At 37.1% G+C, this 23,907-nt stretch overlaps 3 protein-coding genes and 1 non-coding gene across 4 annotated transcripts; 3 read left to right on the top strand and 1 right to left on the bottom strand.

The window, feature by feature from the left end:
• The first annotated feature begins 106 nt into the window (after positions 1 to 106).
• Trnat-ugu lies at positions 107 to 179 on the top strand. Its single transcript has one exon. It is a non-coding gene; the product is annotated as a tRNA-Thr (tRNA).
• A 1,839-nt stretch (positions 180 to 2,018) lies between these two features.
• On the top strand, positions 2,019 to 3,053 carry LOC117298319 (fibrinogen-like protein A). The gene has a single exon (XM_033781502.1). It carries the CDS (start codon positions 2,019 to 2,021, stop codon positions 3,051 to 3,053), a length of 1,035 nt encoding a protein of 344 aa, XP_033637393.1.
• Positions 3,054 to 5,430: 2,377 nt separating this feature from the next.
• Positions 5,431 to 9,755, bottom strand: LOC117299216 (mediator of RNA polymerase II transcription subunit 29-like). The gene is made up of 4 exons (XM_033782676.1): positions 9,438 to 9,755; positions 8,411 to 8,472; positions 8,083 to 8,167; positions 5,431 to 6,423 (listed from the first exon to the last, which is right to left on the bottom strand). Exons 1-4 carry the CDS (start codon positions 9,681 to 9,683, stop codon positions 6,202 to 6,204), a joined length of 615 nt encoding a protein of 204 aa, XP_033638567.1. The 5' UTR covers positions 9,684 to 9,755; the 3' UTR covers positions 5,431 to 6,201.
• A 247-nt stretch (positions 9,756 to 10,002) lies between these two features.
• Positions 10,003 to 22,173, top strand: LOC117292160 (RNA polymerase II-associated factor 1 homolog). The gene is made up of 14 exons (XM_033774102.1): positions 10,003 to 10,172; positions 11,486 to 11,512; positions 11,953 to 12,167; positions 12,516 to 12,582; positions 13,031 to 13,132; positions 13,639 to 13,687; positions 14,088 to 14,144; positions 14,441 to 14,509; positions 15,530 to 15,633; positions 16,271 to 16,387; positions 17,501 to 17,629; positions 17,923 to 18,028; positions 19,434 to 19,650; positions 19,773 to 22,173. The coding sequence occupies exons 1-14, from the start codon at positions 10,105 to 10,107 to the stop codon at positions 20,168 to 20,170; spliced, it is 1,725 nt and encodes a 574-aa protein (XP_033629993.1). The 5' UTR covers positions 10,003 to 10,104; the 3' UTR covers positions 20,171 to 22,173.
• The last annotated feature ends 1,734 nt before the right edge of the window (positions 22,174 to 23,907 follow it).

Genomic DNA, 23,907 nt, shown 5'->3' with positions numbered 1-23,907 from the left:
TTAGGTTAGGTAAACACAACGTCTTAAACTTTTACCCGCCCTGTTGGTAAACACAAGAGCGAGAGCACTCAATAAATTAGCTTATTTCAGCTCGTTCAATATGTCAGCCTCCATAGCTCAGTGGTTAGAGCACTGGTCTTGTAAACCAGGGGTCGTGAGTTCAAATCTCACTGGGGGCTAGTATTTTAGTTTAATACATTTTCTATAACTCTTGCCTTTGCTTACTGCATACGGCCTTTGCGTTCCGTGGTGTTGTTTTCATATCTGTGGATGCTTTTTTCTCCCTCTTTTAACAACGACCTGTCATATAATTTAGAAAAGAAATTTCTGAAAATAGATCATCTCTCAATACTTCTTCATTTTCTACATTGAAACTCCTGCTTTTGTTTGCTGCTACGGTTCTTATCTTCCGTGACGTTATGTTTCCATCTTTATTTTTAAGACACTTGCTCTCCTTCTTCCCACCTTTGATTCTGTCTTTTCATGCATCTGATGAAGCATGCAGATGAAGTAGTTGTTGCTATGAAAGCTTTATTGCAGTTTATAGTGTACTAATTAGTCAATCTTTTAAATACAACCTTCCTTGTTTCAACTTCTTGTGGTCAAACCAGCCCCTTCCCTCAACCGCCCCTTGTCTCCTTATTCTTGTTTACAACTTGCCTTTCTGCCAAAAAGAATAGTTAGTGCCTGAAGTTTCGACCCTAGCAGAGGCTAACCAATGATAACTTATGAATGTTTGTTTGTTTGGCCTTCGAGTAGAAAGGCTCGGTGCGAAAGGTCAGGCCATTTATCTGCATGCATTTATACCATAGTTCATTTTAATTGGTAAGCAGTTTGCAACATAATTCTTTTTTTCTCGTCATTATTTTTCATCTAATTTTCATCACTTTATCCCATTTACCCAAGAAAAAACGCCCACTTGAAAATTATTCTTAAGATGATATGTTTATTTGTCTCCATAGAAACCAACAGCATGACAATCTAATGTAGAGGGCTTAGATGAAAGGATGCAAATACAGAAACTAATATCATGCATTGTGGAAAAAATGAAGATTGTTCTTCCTATTGGGGCAAGCAAGGCCACTTACCCTGAAAATAAATAAATAATAATAGTTCAGAAGAAGAGTAACAACCTGCTTCATGCCATTTGGAATACAATAAAAAAGAACAGAAAAAAGATGATCATCAACCATTAAACAAAATAATTTATATACAATAAACTATTGATGGCTTAACCGAAACATGGCATTTAATACAGGTTAAGCACCCGACCCAAAATTTTAGGGTCGGGTGCTTAACCTGTGTTGTTATTACTTCGGCAATATGACTTTATTACTGTCTAATGGACTCAGAAAACAGAAAGAACAAGGATGATCATTTCAAATCGAGTTAGGATTTGCATCAAAAGTAATGTCAAAGTCGATCGTAAAGCATCTGAGACCCACAAGGACACCTATAGGACTGTCTCTTATTTTTGTGCGCAGTCCACAAAACCACCTTTTTTGGTTTTCGTTGTTTTCATCAAAAAATATACTGTCTGAGTTGCTTTACAGTTTCGCATGTCGTGTTGTGTTTACTGAAAAATTATGGATGGGTGCTGAGTTTACTGACCCCAAAACAAACTTAAGCATTGTTTTTAGGACAGCGGCGTTAGTTATGCTTCATTAATAAAGATCAGAATCAGCCATTTGAGTGCTGCTTAAAGGGAGAAGTAAAATATGTCTATTAAAGCTTTAAAATATGAATTACTGCCGTTTCCCTGAACAACACAACAGTTCCAAATGACAATTAAGCATTAACCTCTGTTGCGACGTTGTCTCGCGTCTAAGTTTTTTTATCTATTTTTTTATTAAGGGCACAACTGGTCATGTTGACGCAGTCCTGCACGGGAGACGGTTGATGAAACACCGGGTTGTGGTAAACCTCGGCAGCGGAATTCTGATATTTCGCGTGTCAAGAATCACACTGACTAGAATACTCAACTTGAAAGATTGTCTTCAAAAGATTTTTGGTACACTATGGAAGAACAAAACAACGTCAGTGCATTTATATGTGTACTTATTGCAGCTGTTATACTCCTTATGGTAAATCTGACTCAGGCTGACTCTAAGGAACAAACGCACACAGACTTGAAGTTTTACAGCACGGACAAGAGAGCTTTGAAAAATGGCGCTTACAGTGTGCAACATGGGGTTCAATCCCACGTGCAGTGTGTCCGTAACTGCCACATGGATGCCAAATGCATTTCAGTCAATTACATCGAGACAAACCTAATCTGTGAATTAAACAATGCATCGAGGGCTGAGCACACAGATGAACTTTTGAAGGATTGTGAAAGCATGTATTTTGACGCAGAGGAGAGTACTCGTCGTTTACCTGCACTTCAGCAATGCAGTTGTCTTGACTTACTCAAAGATGGCCAGACTGAGAGTAGAGAGTACTACATTTCACCTCCCAGCATCAGCAAAGGGTTGAAGGTCTACTGTGATATGGAAACAGACAACGGGGGATGGATTGTATTCCAGCGACGTATAGATGGCAAAGTGGCATTCAATCGAAATTGGCTGGATTACCAAGACGGTTTCGGGCAAGCATCTGGAGAATTCTGGCTCGGGAATGAAAACCTGCGCAAACTGACCGAGTCGTCTGGAAAGTGGCAGCTGCGGGTTGAATTGCTTGACTGGGATGGTTCAACTGGATGGTCCGGTTACAACCAGTTCTCTGTAAGCAATGATAATTATCGTCTGACATGCAACGAGTATGATGAGAGAAGCACTGCAGGTGACTCGATGAGGTTGCATAACGGAATGCTATTCTCAACCAAAGACCAAGACAATGATGTCAACGACAATGCTCACTGTGCAGTCGTCAGACCTGGAGGGTGGTGGTATTACAGATGTGTGCAGGCAAACCCCAATGGTCAGTACTTTGACTATGAAGATAGGAACATCCCAACTACTAGTGGATCAGGTTGGGGGATCATTTGGAAAACATGGACCGGTCAATATTACTCCCTTAAAGCATGCACAATGAAAATACGTGAACTGGCCTAATATGACATTATGAATTCTTCTTAAACATTTTAATGTATACTGTACATAGTGTAATAATATTATAATACTAGTTTAATTTTGATCAGTTTATCATGAAGTCTGTGTACTTCCCGTGATTATTATGCAGTGATGGTTTCGGCCATTGTTTGTGCATTTATTTTGTTGTGAGCCGAGTTCTGCTGCCTTAACGAAGTTGATCCCGATCGTACACGAGGTTTTGGGCTCAAAAATTCCTTACAAAATGACAAACGATTTCTTGAAAAACAATTTGCTGCAATTGAGGTCCATTAATTTCCATTCTTTGTTTACATAATATTAGTCATTAGCATCTTGTTTGATTTCACTGAACTGAAATTAGAACTGTCAGTTTACTATCATAATTTTGTTTCAATCCCTTTGTTCTATATTTTTGAATCTGATCGTGTGCAGATTCTTTAGATGGACTTGCCAGTTTGTACCATGGAAACATTTTTCCATATTTAATTCATCCCATAAGTTTTGCTTATTTATGTTTTAAGTCTGTAACTTTGTGTTCCTTTTCCGCATAATTGTTTTTTGTTTTGATTGGCGTTATTTATACCATGCCACTATTGTAACTGCCAATCTCCTTCATTCATATTTAATTTTTATGTTGGTTTAATGTTTTGTATATTTCCCTTTAATGTATGTAATCTTGATGTTTTTTACCTTGTAAATTTAATTGTAATTTAGCCTTTGGCTACAAATATTTGAATAAAATACCATGAATTGAATTGAATTTAATTGCTTTCTTTACTGTCTAGTTCCACTGTTTGATCTCTCCTTTTCAGGTTGTATTGCTTTTTTGCAGGTTTTATCTTTTTAGTTTTACAAATTTGTGTCGATTAAACAATACACTTTAACTACTGTCGTGTATGTATGGGGGTTGATTAATATACTTCGAAATGCTTTTCATTGGAAATAAGCAATGATGTTTGAACGAAAATGCCAAGTCGTAAACTTTTTTTGCTGAATTTCACTTAAATTTAAATCAATAAAGAAATCGAGTAATTGTGTAAAAAACTGTGTCAGAAGTGTACACTAATTAAATTAAATTTAAATGGTGAAGAAACGCATTACAAACAAGTTAAAATAGCATATCCGTTAAAAAAATTCCGCTCAAGTAGCTTTTTATTAACTATCAGCACTTTGTCTATACTTAATTTCCAAGTTCATCTTTCATCAAATTTTCACTCCTTTATCCAGTTCTCAAAAGCAAAAACGCACACTGGAAAATAATTCTTAAGATTAGAGTTGTAACTTAAAGACACTGGACACTATTGGTAATTGCCAAAGACCAGTCTTCTCACTTGGTGTATCTCAACATAAGCATAAATTAACAAACCTGGGAAAATTTGAGCTCAATTGGTCGTCAAAGTTGCAAGATAATAATGAAAGAAAAAACACCCTTGTCACACGAAGTTGTGCGCTTTCGGATGCTTGATTTCGAGACCTCAAAATCTAATTATTAGGTCTCGAAATTAAATTCGTGAAAAAATTACTTCTTTCTTGAAAACTATGTTACTTCAGAGGGAGCCGTTTCTCACAGTTTTATACTATTAACAGCTCCCCATTGCTCGTTACCAAGTAAGGTTTTATGCTAATAATTATTTTGAGTAGTTACAAATTGTGTCCATTGCCTTTCATAGAGACCAACAACATGACAAACTTATTATTAAGGGCTTTTGTGTTAGAATGCAAAACACAGATACTTAATATCATGCATTGTGGAAAAGAATAATTTAATGTTGAACAGGCCTCGAATTTGATTCTTATTTTGGGTTTTAACAAGCAAGGATACTTTCCCTGAAAAAGGGCATTGTCTCTATTACAGAAGGGTGGAGGGGAGCAAGTAACTAGGGGCAAGAGGCACAGACTTGGGCAAGGAGAGGCACTGACTCCTGGGGCAAATGAAAAGCCATAGTTTTCTGTGGAATTCCAAATCTGAAAGTCGGCGGCTATCATTAGGTGCAATAACCCTTGCAGTGCCCTGTATTTAAATTAAAACAGAAACCTGTAATTCCGCTCGCTCACGTAAAATTTTCAATGACAATACTTTAAAAAAATAAATCACAAATAAATCACGTCAGTCAATGCATGCTACACAGAGCTAACGTCCCGACTGTATTTACGTCACAACTTGTTCATTTAAAGATCACATGGTGGGTTGTATCCAAAACAAATGCACATTAAAGGCACTGGACACTATTGGTAATTACTGAAAATCAATGTTAGCATAAAAACTTACTTGGTAACAAGCAATGGAGAGCTGTTGATAGTATAACACATTGTGAGAAACGGCTCCCTCTGAAGTAACAACAATTTTAAGAGGTAATTTCTCACTCGAATAATATTAAAATACTGCAGGCCTGAAGCCTCATTATTCTCTTGCAACTTCGATGACCAATTGAGTCCAAATTTTCACATTATAAAAGGTGAAAACCTCAAATCTGTTTACAGTCAATTTACATTTCAGTATCAAAGTCTGTCTCTATGCCTCTCATCAGAACTCAGAGTAGCAGCAACAGTTGATGATTTGATCAGTTTGGGGGACAAGAAATAACAACTCAATCAATCCATCCTATACCCATGGTACCTTAGACAGACTGACACAAAGTACGATACCTTCCAATCAAGCATAATAAGGTGCATGTCTTTCTTGTACCTCAGCAGGTGATAGTGGAAACCATTGCTTGTGTACTATGGACAAGTTTCTACAGTCTCCTTTGGTATTTTGTGGAAAGATCCAGTTGGGCAGGAGAGTGTCAGGATAGTATTCCTGTAATCTTCCTCAGCTCCTTAAGGGAGTATACAGCCTCAGGCTGCCATGGCGCTCCAGTAGCTTTTTCATACACAACATCAACCTCTACCCTTGCAGGTACCAATTTATACCACTGGATGAAGAGAAGCAATTATGGTAAAGCATGTTGCTCAACAACACAAGTGTTATACCCGGTATTTGAACCCACATCCTATGACTTAACCACCAGAAGTTGAATTCAATGGTCTAGACTGCTCGGCGATTCACCCTCATTCACTGTATGACTCCAATGTCGCAGCTCAAATGTCAGTAATAGGAACAAAATGTAGAAATAATCAGGATTCACTTATAAAAGTCTGGAGTCTAAGTTCAGCTGGATGGTTTTCCTTCTCCCAGCTTATTGGAGCATTCCAGCAGAGCATCGTGGATCTCTCTTGCATAACTAATCTGCGACTTAACCGTTGAGACGTACTGATTATAAGTCTGGCTGTCTGTGCTGTTTGTTGGCGCCTCTGATTTGGCAGTGGATAGCGGTAGAGGAGTGTGACGAACGCTGTCTACGTACTGTGCTGAGCCGTCTAACCCTAACCTCTGTTGGCAAAACAATAAGAGTATTACTATACAGTTTTCTCCAGAAGATGATCAGAGCATACTGATCGAAACGTCGAGTTAAAACCAACCGTTCTTTTTAGAACCACCCCCAACTCATTCAGAGATTATCATTACATACATGCAGTGTTACCGCAAACCCTACTATAAAAGTATTACTACTTGAAGTAGTATTACTATTAATACTATTATTATTTATTCGGCCAAAAATATGAAACAATAATACAGACATACATTACACGAGAGCGAACTAATGATTAATTAGGCCTATAGAAGAGGATAGGTAATTAAACAGGATGTCTAGTTTATAAATGAACAGACTGAAATTAAAAAATGTATTTTAAAAGCCGGAGTAAGGGGCCGGGGATGGGAGAGAAGGAAACAGGTTTGGGTGTAGAGAGCAAAAATTGAAGTCCAAGTAACAAAATGATGAAGCAGCAATTGGACACAGGCTAATGATTAAAGGCCACATTAATCATAAAGGCAAGAAAGAACTTAACATTTCGACAAACAATTCATTCTAATATGGCCAGGATTAACAAAAGCAGACCTAAGCACTATAAGTAAAGAGCCTATTAATCCAATCTTAAGATGGAACACTTATTAAATAAAAACTAAACAACTGTACACAAATAAGAGACTAATCGATATATACAGGCCTATAAAATATAAGTAGGGCAGATGGCATGATGGCCTTAGCTAGCTTTCAATCCAAACCGGACCTTCTTCACAGGCATAAACAAGTACAAACAAAAACATATCCATTTATAGCAAAAAGAGGAGCAAAGGATTAAGGGAAGGTATCCAGAAAAAATGGGAAAATTAAAGCAAATCAAATTTACCAATTTATAAACAATTGGCTGGCTAAAACCCAATAAGAATAAGGTGGTGAGAACAAAGGATGGTCAGTATGAAAGGGTAGATTACTGGACCAGTAAGGGGTAAATGGATCCTAGGTATTACAATACAGGGTAACATGAGGGTAACATGAAAGTAAAGGCTTGCATTAGAGTGCAAGCTGCATCAGGATGCAACTAACAATAGGCAGTTAAAGAATAACAGGACCAATGATAGGATAACATTCAAAATAGGCAAGAGGAACCTGGGGAGAGAGTGGGTTATTAAATTTGTCTGCGAATAGAAATAGTAACTAACCAATATTTAGAAAACAACTTATTGATCGAAATAATGGTGAAAATAAGCCTGTTGAGAAAATGGGTTAACTACAGATTATTCACAGTATACATCTAACCTTATATTCATCTGCGGGGAAACGGAAGGGGGAAAGACAAAAGTTATTAGTTATTTCCTCCTTGGATATTCAGACCATACATATATACATACAACATAATTTTACCGCTATTCCATAAAGATCACAGCGGTTTGTTATGATACAATCTGAACAAATCAATATGAAATAATAAACAAACAAGAAAAGTTGAATGTCTGGAGGCGCCTTATCCACAGTTTCTCCCTATTCCCTATACAGTCTCCCTGTGGTTACCTAGTGCCTGAAATGTCTGTATTGAGGCACTGTGTTACCAGCTAATTCTTTCAAACTAGTGACCATATTTTGTTCAATTTTCACCACTTTTAAAAATCAAAACACAAATTTGATAGCAACTTCTCTGTTCTACCTACCAAATAGAGTTCAACTTGATCACAGATAGAGTAAAACTCCTCCAAGTTTTTGTCAAATCTTTGCACTGTGACATCTCCTGCTTTCCTACAGAAACAAAAGACGAAAAAAACCTGTAACATCAGCCATTTTATATGAACAGTGCAAAGGTCAATCACTACGTATTGGTTGAGCAGAAAGTCCCAAAATATGTCATTAGCTATCCAACAAACTTTGGGCATTGATATTTTCATACCATAGCATAGGGAATCCTGTTGAGGTGTGGGGGGAGGGGTGGGAGCAATGGGGGTGACGGTGGGTGTATGAATGTACATGTAGACAGATACTTACTGCGACGCATTGTCGATCAAAGCTGAGCATTGGAATCCATGGGCAGATACTTTCATCAAATTCTAGTTGTATAAGAAGAGAGTCATAATTCAATAATTTTAAATTAAAGGATAAAACTTTCCGTATCCTGGTGTCATGTGTTTTCAGTAGGATAACAGGAAAATTGTTCACAATCAAAAACAATTTTTTTTTTTTCAAATCATCTATCCAATTTTTTTTACATTAACACTTACACTTCATGGTGTGTTGAAATTTTTAAAGTTTTGGTTTTACGTTGCGAGAGACAGTCCGCCATTAACAGTGCTTATGCATGCACGACATAGGAGCAACGTCATATGTTTTCACACCTTTCATTGGTTGGTATTTTATTGAATATTCAGAAGCTAGTATGGCGTGCAAAATAAATCAAAAATATTATTCAATTACTACTTAACAAATTTAATTACATTTTTGTCCAAAGGCATTTTGGCTACTATATTAGAAACCAGAGATATCATAAGGCATGAAAGTGGAACACCCCCCCCCTTGAAACACACACACTTCATAACAATCCGTTACAAGGTATTGTATTTTTTTCAAATGAAATTAAAAAGTGGTGACAAGATACGGAACATTTTTGGTTTTTAAGAAGCAGTGCCAGTGGTGACCTTGTTGTAATAAAATGTCCCATAAACCACCTCTGCACTTGAAGTTGTAGAACACAATTATAGACCTTATGCACATGACGTCATTTCAGTACAGCGCCCCCGCATGGAGGTCAAAAGGAGGTTGTTCATTGGCCAATCTATGTGCGTTTTGATTGTTTCGTCACCATTTGACCTCAAAGATGGCGGCTGGATGACGTCAAAGCATAAGGTCTATATCTCTTCTCATGCTTCAAAAGAATCATAAAAACAAACAAAAAATACAATTAATAAAACAAATTCTGAACGGACTCGCCACAAATTTACAAAACTGTTGTACTTCTTGTTTCACATACCAATATATCAAAGGTAATTCTTTGGTAGTTACATTAAATATTTCTCACCGATAGAGATTCTTTTAAATGAGGAACCAATACTTTCACTTTTGAAATAGGGTCAAATTCAGGCTGTTGTTGCTGTTGAGATTGTGCAGGTTGAGTTGGATGGGCAGCCTGTGTCGTTTGCTGGGGTTGTTGGCCACCAGTAGCAGTACCGGGAGCTGGTGACGAGGCCCCGCGGACAGCTCCTGGTGTGGCGGTCGGTGCCTGGTTTGGTGGCTGTGATATCGGCGAGGGGCCCTGTGAAGCCATTTTAAACAATTCACCAAAGACAACTTGTGATTGTGCGGAGATTCTCGTGTTTGTCTGGGATTATTGCATGTGAGGCCTATAATGACAAACGGATCCGAACGTCAGTTGATTTACATGGGGAACTTTTCGAAACTACGGCTTAAAATTGGGCTCCGGTCAAAGCTCTAGCGCAGCTTACATAAAAAACGCGTGATTTTATACACAAGCGTACAAGCCGAAGCTAAAGCCCAAAATTAACCGCATTTTCGAAAAGGTTTACAAACGCCCTCTTGTGTCTTGCATTGACAATCATTTGCTGTTCAGTTGATCGGATCTGAATTGTCGTGTTAGCATTAATCATGCAGAAATGAAATCCTTACTGAACTTGTGCTAAAAATACGGATGTTTGTGCGCCTTTGTATCCGATTTTTCAACACCCAAAATGGCACCCATGCCACCCATGCCACCGACGATCCAAAGTGGTGAAAAGAGAAGTGATCGGGACAGAAAGTGAGTATATATGCAGAACAATTATTTGTATTCACAAGGTAGTCCAGTTTACGGACAATAAACACGCATGCAGGATCATCACTCGTGGGTCCTTGCTCTATTTTTCTATGTTCGGACTCATCGGACAGTGCTGACTACATGTGCACCCCCTGTATCGTAGTGTGGCTTCCCGCAGTGTCCCCAGCAGAGTGATGTTTGCAGCCAGTACAACACTCTTTTTGGTTACTAAATCTATTACAGTGAACTGCCCGGTTAGAATTAGATGATGTTCAATTTCAACCCCAAAAATTGTCAGTTTCCATTGAATTGATGTAGTTTATTATTGATATTAAACTACAACACAATTACTAATACAAGAACCAGAAAACAGAACATGATCTGATGATCAGATGTCAGATGTTCATAATCATTCTATAAAGACAAGTATCATTATTTGTTTACACTGATTATTGAGGATCAACGCAGTCTCCGGCCGGCTTGTCATCAATCAATGATCTATTATCTAGCCCCATATAAAAGAGTGCCAACATGCTGGACTCGCTTCTCGGCCCTAATGCATAAGTCTCTGCAGGAGGTGAGGAGTCCAGCGTATTTGTCCCTACCCTGTTTTGGGGGATACGCCTCATCGTTTGTCATATTACATGTAATAATTACTTTAAAGTTAAAGGGAAGGTACATGTTTGGTAATTGTCAAAGACCAGTCTTCTCATTTGGTGTATCCCGACATAAGCATAAAATAACAAGCCTGTGAAAATTTGAGCTCAATTGGTCATCGAAGTTGTGAGAAAATGATGAGAGAAAAAACACCCTTGTTGGACGAATTTGTGTGCTTTCAGATAGGAATAAAAGACTTCTAGCTAGAAGTCTTTTATTATTTTAGTGAGAAATTACCTCTTTCTCAAAATCTATGCTACTTAAGAGGGAGCTGTTTCTCACAATGTTTTATACTATCAACAGCTTTCCAATGCTCGTTACCAAGTCAGTTTTTAAGTTAATATTTGTTTTGAGTAATTACCAAACACGTACCTTCCCTTAAAGCCGTATTTAATTTAGGTAGTAAAACAAATTATTTAAATAATTGTAAAACTCTTTTATGTCATCATGCTTTTTCCAAATTTTTAATTTCCCAGTTGGCAACTGCCTTGTTTTATTGGCATATAAAAAGTTGTGGTAAACAAAGGAATTTGATTATCTTAGTCGAGTATTCGCAATTGCTTGCCTGTTGTGTTCTGAGGATTGTGATAAAGGAAGAAGTTTGTATCACTTACAAATGCAAAAAATAATCAAAACTTTTCTCCAATTCCCTTTTACAGGTCAACAAGGGGTACAGTACCAGGAAAGTAAGTTACTTGAAATTTGATTTTTGAGACTGCTTTATTTTTCCAGGAACAATATGCAACATACACTAGAGAGCTCTATTTGAAACCCTTGTTTATAGAATTGTGTGCTTTCAGATGCCTAAGAAAGGCTTCAAGCCTAAAGGCTTTCTCGGATTCAAATTTTGGGGTGAAAAATGACCTCTTTCTATCAATACTTCAAAGGGGCTGTCTCTAATAATGATTTATGATATCACAGCTCTCCAGTACTCTTTACCAAGTAAGTATTAATGGTAATTATTTTGAAAAGTAAATACCAAAAGAACACCCTGCCTTTAAAATTAAAGTACCAAGCTAAAGAAACAACTTTCAGATGGTTGCGGGGGTAAATTACACATAACATGTTTTATAATCATAAAGTGCTATTAACATGAAGTCTTTTTCCTGATCATAAAAACATCCAGATCTGACCTGGTGTGTCGCATCAAGTACAGCAACAATCTCCCAGATATTCCATTCGATCCCAAGTTTGTAACGTATCCGTTTGAGGCCAATCGCTTCGTCCAGTACAATGCCACGTCGTTGGAACGTAACTACAAACATGAACTACTGGCGGAGCATGACCTCGGGGTCACCATTGATCTTATCAATCCAGACACTTACAAAATAGACGCAAATAGTAAGTACTTGTAAAATTTCTTTAGTGCAAAACTTTATCATTGTTTTTTTTTCTTTCTTTTTTGAAGAGTAAATAGTTTTTAAACTGACCTGTGAAAATTTAATCAAATTCTATGCTTATATTATTCCAAGCTTTGCATTTTCTTCAATAGTTCTTTTTCTTGACTGATAAAATCAGCTAGTAACATCTCTTTGGGGGTTGTCACTTTTTCACAAATATTAAATGTAAATGTAAAAATGATTGTCTCTTTTTTTGGGAGATTGCCTTCAACTGATATCCTGTAAAATTGCCCTCTGCTCAAACTTGTCAACTTCATTCTTTGTTATTTTGTTTTGTTGTTGAACACAGCTTATTTAGACCCTGCTGATGAGAAATTACTAGAGGAAGAAATTGCAACACCGGGAGATTCCAAACGGTACAGAAGATAAGATATTCAGTTATTTCTCTGCAAACCCAAAGTAATAATACTAACAAGAACAAAACAAAAATTCATACAGCATCAACATATCCATGAAAGACACTCTTGCATCTCGGGAGAACTCACAACAAATAGTTGACAGAAACACAGTGAACCAAAACATAAGGTAGTACGACAATGTTGGCCCAGTACAAAGGCTTTTTGAACAGTTCTTGATATTACGATGTTGACCAACAAAATTTAAGTCCATCTCTTTTCCTAGATTTCAAAAACTTTTTTTTCCTACACTTTGTAAACCAATTTTTGTTTCTACATTCATGTAATAAAACACAGCAATGCATAATGAGACATCCCTAATTACATGTTAGTAACATGTAATCGTTTAGATGAGTGTTCTAGTACATTCTAGTTAATTTCGGTTATTCTTATTGAAACAATCTTTCAGGTCTCGTCAGCATACCAAGGCAGTATCATGGTTGAGGAAGACAGAGTACATCTCCAGTGAATACAACAGATCCCAGTATAGCAGAGACAAAGTAGAAACAAAGTAAGTGTGAAATACAAACTAAAATTAGCTTGTTTAGTTTGTTTATTGTTTCCTTCATGCGTCAAAGAAAAAAAGAAAAATAGTTCATGGCCAATGTTTCGACACTAGCAGAATTTTTCTCAAGGACAAAATGACAACACACACAAACAAGTATGCTGTTGTAACTGAGACATTCAAGTCACAAAATGAAAAGAGAGAAAGGCCAGTGGTTTGCTCTGATGTCCTGATTGAATTGTCAAACCACCAGTCCTTTTCAGCACCACCACAACTCAAAAAGATATTAGAAGGTGTTACCGCAAAGTGCTAACTTTTACTAGAATATTCTCCTACAAGGCAAAGTTTCAAATCCTACTTGAGGTTCCTGGATGTTAGAACTTGCACAGTCAGTAAGCTCAGATCTGAAGCTGATCAAAGATTAATGTTGATTTTGCCCCCCCCCCAACCCAACGCTTTCATCTATCAATTTTCATTGAAAGAGGAATGGTTTGATTGTGTTTGTGTTTCAGGGTTGCATATCACTTGAAGAAACAGTTCAATGAGGAAGATTTATACAAGGTAAACCTTACACCAAAATAAAAAACACGTTATTTATTACATAGAGTTGTGAAAATGCTATTTTAAATATTATTGTCTATGTCGATTCAACATCATTTCCACAAATATTTGAATGTCATTTTAGCAAAAGAGTTACAGAGATTATTACTTTACACCTAAAATGAAGTTAAATTTTTGGTAAAAAAAATGTAGTTCAAAAGTATTTTTTCTGAAACTGTGCTTCCTTTTAGTAGTAGTTTTGAATGTTTTGAGTAGACATTTTGAGGACCGTGTTTGTTTTTCGTCAATGTTATTGTGTTTTCTAAAATTATGCAATTTGATTTATATTTAAAAAAAAAAATACTATTGGTTGGTTTCTGTTATGAATGTTATTTGAAATCCTTCTTCATTTCATTTTCAGGACCAAGCAAGTCAAATCGCTGCAATCGAGAAAACATTTGAAGATGCCAAGCGACCAGTAAGTAGCCCTTATTGAGAAAACGAAACAAATCAAACCCCCTCTCTAATAATTGAACTTCTCTCTACTAAATTATGATGGTTTGGAGCAGTTCTGAGTAGAACCAGTGGATGTCAATACAACAGAAAAGAGGCTCAGCCCATACTGTTTAAAGTGTTGTAGTTTTTAAAACCAGATCTTTTCAGAACCATCAAAACTTGTCATTAAACTTTGTGGAAATCATGCAAACCTAAGTTTCTAAACTGCAAATCTCACCGTGAACTGCACTGACAATTAATGTTGTTATTTTCTTGTAGATCGAGCAGCATTACAGCAAACCACATGTCAAGCCAGTGGAAATCCTCCCAGCATTTCCCGACTTTGATGTGAGTTTTATCTTCTATTGTTTCTTCCAATCTGAAAGATTTTTTTAAATACTCAGTACTTCAGCATTTTGCTTCTACCTGTTGATATTATATTATAAGAATTGTATGTCATTTGCCGATTTCCTCATGTTTAGAGTCAAAACCAAAACAAGCATCTCTTATCTGAATTAATGGTTGCTGTTTCATCATAAGTGGCCAGCTCATGGAACCAAATAAAAAACCAATGTCATGTGTAATCATCATCAGATCAGAATTGCTGTAAACTTCACCATGAAACTGTGCCTTGGTGGGGTGTCATGGCCGAGTGAAGATCACTGGACTCGAGCTCTGGGCCCAATTTCATAGCGCTGCTAAGCACACACATTTGCTTAGCATGAAATTTCTTCCTTGATAAAAACAGGATTACCAACCATTATTTCCATTTGTTGCATATTGCTTGTTACTTGTATTCAGCTGTTGTTTGTTTATCCTCAAAACCACGTGGAAATTTGGTTGGTTATTCTGTTTTTATCGAGGCCAAATTTCATGCTAAGCAAATTTTTGTGCTTAGCAGCGCTATGAAATTGGCCCCTGCTGTTTCTGTTCAGCAGAGTGTGGGTTTGAGTCCCATTGAGTCATGACACTTATGTCCTCAAGCAAGACACTTCACCATTATTGCTGCATTCTTTGGATGGGGTGTAAAGCCTCAAGTCACGTGTGTTGTGTAATGCATGAAAAGCATCAAGTGCTCTTAACTTATCAGAAAGAGAAGGGGTCTTTATAAACAGAAACAAAATAGTTAGTGTCCTGACGTTTCTACCCTAGCAGAGTCTTTCTCAAAGGCTAAATGAAAGTGGAAATATATGGAGAGAGAGAGAGAGTTAGACAGCGCACAGTTAAAAAGCAAGGGGTAAACAATGAATAGAGAGACAACGGGGGAGGTTTGGAGGGAAGGGGTTGCTTTGTCCACAGCCAGCGTGCATTCTACTCTTGTGGTGATATTTTCCTCATCGATTTTTACCCTTTTATTTTGTTGTATAGATGTGGATCCATCCGTGTGCTCAGGTGATCTTTGATTCAGATCCAGCAGTTAGAGGAAAGTCTGTCCATGCTCAGGTTGAGGAGATGTCACAAGCTATGATCAGGTAAAATATTTACCTGAAAGCGAGCAGAATATAGTGTTTGAAACATCGAGACCACACCGACTCTTCTCAGAGTAATCACTCACACAAAAGAGATTTAAACATGGGTGTACCCTCAAGTTTACTTTATATTTATCTTCCTACATCGCAAAATATGTTTATGAAAGATTTGTGGATGTAGAGCTTATTTGAAATTGAATGGTAGGGTCATAGATTTATGTCAAGGTAATGCTGGTTTACAGGCAAAATGATTCAGAAAGATATATAACAAGTCGCATGTTAAAGTGTCTGCAGCAATTTTGTTTGGGTATTTTCTACTTTATGAGAAGTAGGATGATAATTGTGTATGAATTGCTAAACAAATGGAAAGCAACTCAATGTATACAAGAAAGACAGGCAAGTGTCTAGGTTTGTGTGCTTTAAAGTTGGGTTCTATTTTCGTATCAGAGGGATACTTTTAACTGTGTGTGCTGAAACTTTTACTGATTGATCTATTTTGTTCCGATGCTTCTTTAGTATTTTACAAGTTGCTTATGAAAACATGTTCGTTCTGGCTGTAAAGTAAGATAGTTGTAGAAATTTATAATTCACATTCATGGATAATGATTTTTTAATTCTCTCTCTTTTTAAAACTTACTAGGGGTATGGTTGACGAGGCAGGGGACCAGTTTGTCGGCTATTTTCTCCCGAATGAAGAGACGTCAAGGAAGAGAAAGAGAGATTTTGCGGATGAGATAAACTACGTCGAAGATGAAGAGTAAGTAAAAGGAACAATGTATGCTCAAATAAGGTATTTTGTAGCGTTTTGATTTTTTAACGGTAATATAATTTAAAAATCCTTTTCCCAATTACCAAAAAGTTAAACGAAGCCAACAGTAAATATAAAATATAATTTAAAACAAAAGCCTAAAACAAATGTGGCTCAGTGTAAAAAACATTGAATGGTTAAACAAAGCCAACAGTAAATGAAAAATATATAAAAAAAGAAGACAAAACGAAATGAAGCTCACAGTTAAAAACATTTTCAGCCCAGATGATATCCAGGGAGAATGAAAGACATCTCTTTTGTTGGTGGAACTGTCTTATCATAATCCCCTACAAATAATGTAATACATTATTTCCTATCCCCTACAATTTTGTTATACATTTTGTATGCTGCCATACCTGTGGTTTGTGGTGACAGGGAAGACTGGCTATAGACCTTTATCACGGTGTGGCCATCTTGATTTTACTCCATTCCAACTCATTGTAACCAAACTGAGGCTGGACGAAATAATAGTCTGGTGCCTTGCGCAATGGATGTTAGCATTCATTACTGTTATTGGGAACAGGGAACATGACCGAGATGGTGAGAGCGTGATAAAAGTCTTAAGTGTTCTGTTTGTAATCCTGATGATGGTGGAAAGTATGTTGAATGTATTTGGGGTTTTCCTGAACATTTCTTCTTTATTCATATTCGCCTTTATTGGCACTTTTGCTGGTGGATGTGTAATGAAAACAAAAAATAACAATAAAAATAAACTAGAATTTTTCAGTTTTTGTCACCTACAAACCCAGGTATTCGTTAGTGATGTCATCAAATTGTGATTGAAAGAACTGTTGACGTGATTTCAACTAGTTCATGGGGTTAGATTTTGTCCAATAACCAATATGTAAATCTTCAACTTCCACTTTGATCTGTAAATTCAAGGTCAAATGGGTTCAAGTTCAAATATTACAAAAACCCAGAAAAATAACAAGAGGTGTTCACAACATGTTGCACAAACATGCAATAAATAAAGTCTAAGACCAGCAACACTTCAGAATAAAATGTGAAAGTATCATTTGATTGTAGCACAGAACTGATTAAAAGTTTTGTTTGTTTCAAAAGGTATGACTACGATCTGGAGAGGGAATATAACTGGAATGTGAAGAACAAAGCAAGCCGAGGTTACGAGGAGAATTACTTCTTTGTATTTAGGAGCGGCAAGGGTGTCTACTACAACGAGCTGGAAACAAGGTAAAGGGAATGACTATATCCGTCCAATGATGCTAAAATCAAACCTGACTTCCCAATCTTTACTTTGATTTAAATGTAAGCTTTAACAAAATGTTTCATGGTGGATGGTAATAAATGCAAACTGTGTTATAAAAAGCCAAATTGAATCAGCCTGGGCCACTTTTCTAAATTTTACCCTCGCTCCAGTGTAGTTGCATAGCACTTTTTTAATTTAACTTGTTGCAGACTGAATGAAAAACACCCAAGTTTCCTTTTTTTATAATTTGTGTTTACATTTGAAAATTTTATCCTAGAGTGCGACTCAACAAAAGAAGAGCTAAAGAGAAAGAGGGTCCACCTTCGAAGTCGATCCTCATAGTTAAACACCGAGAGCTCACTGATCAGGAAGTGATTGTTCAAGTAAGTCTCAGGAATACAACTTTTTGGCTCGAATTTGACTCCTCAAAAAGAATACTATTTTTAGTTTAACCCATACACTGATGTATGTTCAGCACTGTATACTCGGTAATTCCCAAATCTTGTACATTTTTAAATGCACTACTTTTCATATTATTATGCCTTACTAATTTGGATCATAGTTTCAGACCTGTTTATCAGCAGTTAATTTCACCCCTGGTATCAATGTCAGGCATGATTTAATTTCCGCTTAGGTCTGTTTTCCGATTTTTATGCCCTCCCAAAAATAAGCAAAATTGTGATTAAAATGTCTATCAAAGACTCTACCATGTGTACATATAAGTCAGCCCTTGTACTCATTAAAATATTCCTACTTTTTTGTCCAAGGCCCAAATATCGTCTCTTTGTATTTTGAGTGGTGCAATTACATTTTAAATTTATACAACCGAGGTGTGTGTTTACTGGAAGCTTACTGAAGAACCTGACAACCTTTAAACATGTAACATTTACCCTTCCTGCAGCTGCAGTACTCTAATCTAGCTATCATCGAATCAGCAGTGCGTTAACAAAACCTTAAACGCCTAATCTCCCTCAGGTGCTCTCAGGGTCTCTGCGTAGAAATCAAATAAGCGGGGCCTCCGAGCTCGTGTCGATTTTTAAATGGATGAAGTTTTACATTTCAATGCTCTTAGGCTGATGAAGTTGCGGTTAGAGGATAAGGGGGGAAACACAACATAAGTTCACTTACTAAATAAAATTAGAATGCAACAGTGTTGTTGGGTAAAGACGTTTTTTGTTTCTAAATTTTTTTCTTCGTTTTAGTTTGCTTAGAGGTGCTACAATGGAATTGAACGTCTTTGAATGGTTGGAATAAGGGGCTCTACTTCTACCTGATTTATAACTTTTGGGGGATTCAAATTAGTAGTTTATATTGTGGTAAACGAAGCAAAAATTATTATGGCAAGATTTGAACCTGCAACCTCTGGGTTTATGGGCTGGTGCTCTATCATCGGAGCTAACTAGCCATAATATGTTACCTGTCCAACAAAGGTCTGAGTTAGTTCAGTTGGTTGGTGCAAATCCTGCTCTGGTACAACGTCGTAAATTGTAAAGTCTTGTACCCAAATTGATTCATAACCATTACCCATTTTGTTTCCCTTGTGTTCTTATCAGAGATGTGATTTCTCTGATTTAAAAAAAAAAAAAAATACAAAAATCAAATTCACAAGAAAATGAAGATAAAATCATATGGAACACCCCAGTCTGCAGAGTAGGGCTTTCAAAACCAAAGATAACTGTTATGAGCAGGCCTCGCCCTCGGAAGCTTTCACGCTTTGTGCTCATAGTGCAGGATTATTTCAACAGCCTATCACATCCCTGTCTTATAAACAATTGCTTTTTACTGCAGGATGCAAGGTTATCCCAGTTGGATAATGTCATTCACGAAGAAGAAGAAGAAGAAGAAGAGGAGGAAGTGGCAGTAGAAGAAGGTACCGAGGAAGCTGAAGAAAAGGATGAGAATGAAGACGAGATGGAGACACAAGCAGAAGGTGGTGAGGAGATGGAGGTCGAGGAAGAAGAAACCAGAGAAGATAGTGGAGAGGAGGAGGAGGCCCAAGATTCAGGTAAAATTGTCTTCATTCTTTTATAAAGGGAACATTTATTTTCATTCAAAATTTGCTTGTGAAATGTACAGAATTTTTAAGACAACTTTTTAAAGACATTTTTGTGACTGCTTTTATTACAGATGCTGAAAAGGCAGTCAGTGGGAGTGGGAGTGAGAAGGCAGAGAGTGAGGTTGAGAAGGAAGGCAGTGATGCAGAGGAGGAGGAGGTTCAAGAAAGAGGTGAAGACGAACAAGAAGAAGAAGATGAAGAAATGCAAGAGCACAATGAGGAAGAAGAGGAGGAGGTGGCCAGGAGTGGAAGTGAGAAAGAAGACGAACAAGAAGAAGAAGCAGGAAGTGGCAATGAAGAGGTCGAAGATGAAGAAGAGGAGAAAGAAGAAGCAGAAGAGGAAGAAGAGGAGGAGGAGGAAGAGGAGGAGGAACAACGAGGCGTTGAGAGGGACGAGGAGGAAATCTTTGGGAGTGATAGCGATGCTGAATCCGGGCAGGCATCTAGTGCTGAGGAAGATAGTGATTGAACTCATGAACCTATCAATGAATGAATTGATTTATATCATCTTTGACGGCAAAGACAATTTTTGCCACATTTCTCCCAGGGTATCTTAAGCTTTGCTTTTACATTGAGTTGGTGTACTCAAAACAAGCAAGATGTGAATCAAAGTTCAAGCTTTCTCCAAATATAACATGAGTCTGAAGGCTTTGTATGGAGACACTAGATCACTCAATAGTAGAATTTCCCAAAGTAGATGCTGCTCATGTTAAGCATGGAAAAAGGTGTTTGACCTAGCTAGTGCCTCTGCTTTGTGTGTTTCAAAGCAGATGAAATACGCTATTTCTTACATAACGTCCAATTTTTTTAAACTTGGGACTAAAATTTTGGTTATGAAATATGCTATTTCTTACATGAGCTCCTCATTATAAAATCCCCTTATGAAATTTGGGCCTCAAAGTTATGCAAGGTTTTTATGAAGTCTTAGCATCTAGTGTTTAATTTCACCTACCAACAAAGCAAGGTATTCATGTGCTCAGAATATGTGTGGTCGAAGCATTTTTCAAGTGGTATAAGTTAAGCAGAAATAATGTGAACCAAAGTTAACAACAGACAATAAATTGAAAACAGTTCTATTTTCTTTTCATTACTGTGATGATTTCATGGATACAAGTTTGTCCGTCTTGCAAGCAGTAGGTTTGCCCTTAACATTTTCAGTGAACTAGCCAGAAGGGCCAGTTAGTTGTTCAATTCACTGGTTCGTCACCTTTTGCACTTGTTCATAATTCATGTTAAAATAGGGATGCTTTTCAACACTGAACTATCTAGCCGGACTACTGTGTTAATTTTGACTGGTCCTCCAGTGTTTTAACTGGCATTTGGCGAGCGAACCACTGTTAAGGGAAATTGCTGTTAAGGGAGAATACACATCAAATTTGCATCGGTGATAAAGAATATTAATTTTGGTTTTAAAACCCTTAAACCGATGTGTGTTAGCACTTTATACCAAGTACTTTCCCCCGAGTTCTGTGAAAACAAAATCATAGGCACATTATTCCGTTGATCAATATCTTAGTATACACAATGTGTGAGTATAATCGGGAGGTGGTTTCTACAAAGTACAAGAAGATGATGATAATGATAAATTGCTAAGCCGCCGAAGCCAACCGTTGTTATTCTAATCTGCTTTTAAATTGTTTATGCGGTATCATTTACAGCAGCTTCTCTGAATCTGATAGTGAATTTAAATCAATTCAATCAATGGAAAGCTTTCAAATCATCTTTCAGGTGAAAATATTAAGAATGTTGACCCGACAAAAATGCCAATCTTCAAGAATGATTCAAGGTGTGATATCTCAGTATTTATTCTGCTTGTAAGTTGGAGAAAGGTCACTGCTTGTTAAAGTTCAAACTTACTTATCGCTACTATGCTTTAATATGGCAGACACATGCCTGATTCATGCTTCATGTGAATTTGAAGATGACGGAAAATTGAACATTTACCACGCAATGCATTCACAAGTGGTGAGCACAATACAACATAATAACTTGCATGGAATATATGAAGTCAAATTCACTTCGCATTCTACTATGAAACTGGTTTTAAAGATATAACAATCAGGAAAATAAATGGTACAATATTGAACAATCAGCTGCATCACCTAAGAGGTTTTAAAATAAAATCTGATTATTTCTTTTTTAAAAACAATGCTGTATGAGATCTTTAATCTATGATTCATTTAACGACAGGGAGGATTTACCGAGGCGATTTGTGTGATTTATAATCCCTGTGGTCAGATGGCTTTTATAAGCGGATGTCTAGCTTCGGAGGGTGGAGTTAAGTCAGTTGCTCAATTATTTAAGGATGTAATCCTGTGATGGAATAGCTCTCATCTCTACAGCGTAATATACCTGTCATCACAAAGTCCGTTTGATCTAGCGACAATTAATTATTGAAGATGGCTCGAAATAGGCAGACCCATTTTACTTGTTTAAAATATTTTTTATACTAAATAAAAACGTTGAAATGAAGCACATCTCTATATTGCTGTTTTCTTTCATCATAAAGTCGGTCTGATAATGGGTCGATTTTATCTATTGTATCCAATGCTGTGATGCATATTTTTTTATGATTCACTTACAATTTTAAAAAGAGTTAACATACTTGTTGCAGCAGAGGATAAAGAATATTATTATTTGTTTTTTATCAATGTGTGATCAGCACTGCGTACTCGGTGGTTTCCAGAGACTTTGTATTGAGTTGAGTAAACACAATGGTGTTCGGGGTAATATGTGTCTTGTTTTCTTAGTGCATGTACCTGACACAAAGGAAAGAGCACACAAGTCAGTTGAAGCATGGAGGAAGGAAGAAGTGCTTCAAAGTACAATCCCACATGACAGAAATAACAGCTAAAAATAACAGAGAGCGCTTTTTTATACGTGGTGGATCTGTGGGTGTAATAACGCTAGAGTGATTCCTTCACAAGGTTGGAGGATATTGTTGACTATTAATGAAGATTGTTCATCAACCATGCATGAAAATGCAATCAAGTCGGTGGTTTTACTGTTGTTATTAATGCTTGCTTCATTTGCAGGCAGGCGTGATAAGTTGGTTCAAAATGACGCTATGATCTACTGTTTTTTCTATGTGGGGTTGGGGTCAGTCTGATCTCTATACTATTATACTGGCTGGATAGCGGGCTGGGTTGGGATATGCGTGTGCACAAGACTGTAGTTCTCACAAACATTGCAAAGTGGCGGCCATTTTGAAACTTGTTTAAAAGTATACACTGTGGGTATTTATCAAGTTTTTCTTTACTCCTAAAGCTCATTTACTGACCACAATGTTATTCAATTTCTTGTTTAGTTATTTTTTGCAGCTTAAAATTTGCATCCAACATGCATTAATAATTATCTATCGTGCGAGTTTAAATATGGCTTCCACTGACTTCGGCAACATGCTATCAAGTCAATGGTTGGGGTCACCAGAGGGTACCCTGTTATAGTACTTCCACTGTGAGCCACTCCCACTTTAAAACACAAATTTTAGTACCAGCATAAACAAATTGGAAATGTATTGAGCAAGGTTTTCAATGGCAAAAATTGTAAAAGTTATCGGACTTGGCTTGGTTAGAATTTTAAGTTAATGTCTTAGAATGTGGAAGCAAGTGATTTCATATTCACTACCTTGTGGAGATGCAGAACAGAAAAGGGAACATAAAAGGTCTTTGAAGGAGAGCTGGGGTGCTCCACAAGAATTGTGTGTACAATGTTTACGGGAGGTTCTGAACTACAAGGACAAAGGAAAGATCAAGAGCATTCCAAATGTTTTAGAATGATGAAGCAAGTGATTTCATATTCACTACCTTAAGACCGAGAACAGAAAAGGGGAACATAAAAGGTTTCCATGAGGGAATTTGAAAGTCTAGGGTGCCCTACAAGATATGTTGTGTACATAGTTTAAGGGAGGTTCTGAACTACAGGGACAGAGGAAAGAACAAAAGATGCCTCCATAGGGATGCACCAAAAAAGAATGTGGGAAGTTTTAGGTAAAGTCGCACAAAAACATATGCCAGCTCTGAAGCCGGAACCAGCCCAAAACTTCAGCAGATGCACACACGCGCAACGTATTGCCTTACCAACAGGATACTGCTAGGGGTATGCAATTGTCGATTGTATGTAATGCGAGGGCACTTTGTACCACTTATTCATACCATTAGGTTGTGTGTAATACGACTCCCTAACTAGCCCACAGCCAGAAGTGCA

The sequence above is a fragment of the Asterias rubens genome, chromosome 1, assembly GCF_902459465.1.
Source record: "Asterias rubens chromosome 1, eAstRub1.3, whole genome shotgun sequence".
In the NCBI taxonomy this organism is placed as follows: domain Eukaryota; kingdom Metazoa; phylum Echinodermata; class Asteroidea; order Forcipulatida; family Asteriidae; genus Asterias; species Asterias rubens.
Note: the sequence above shows the minus strand (reverse complement) of the source record. Positions and strands in the feature narration are given on the sequence as shown.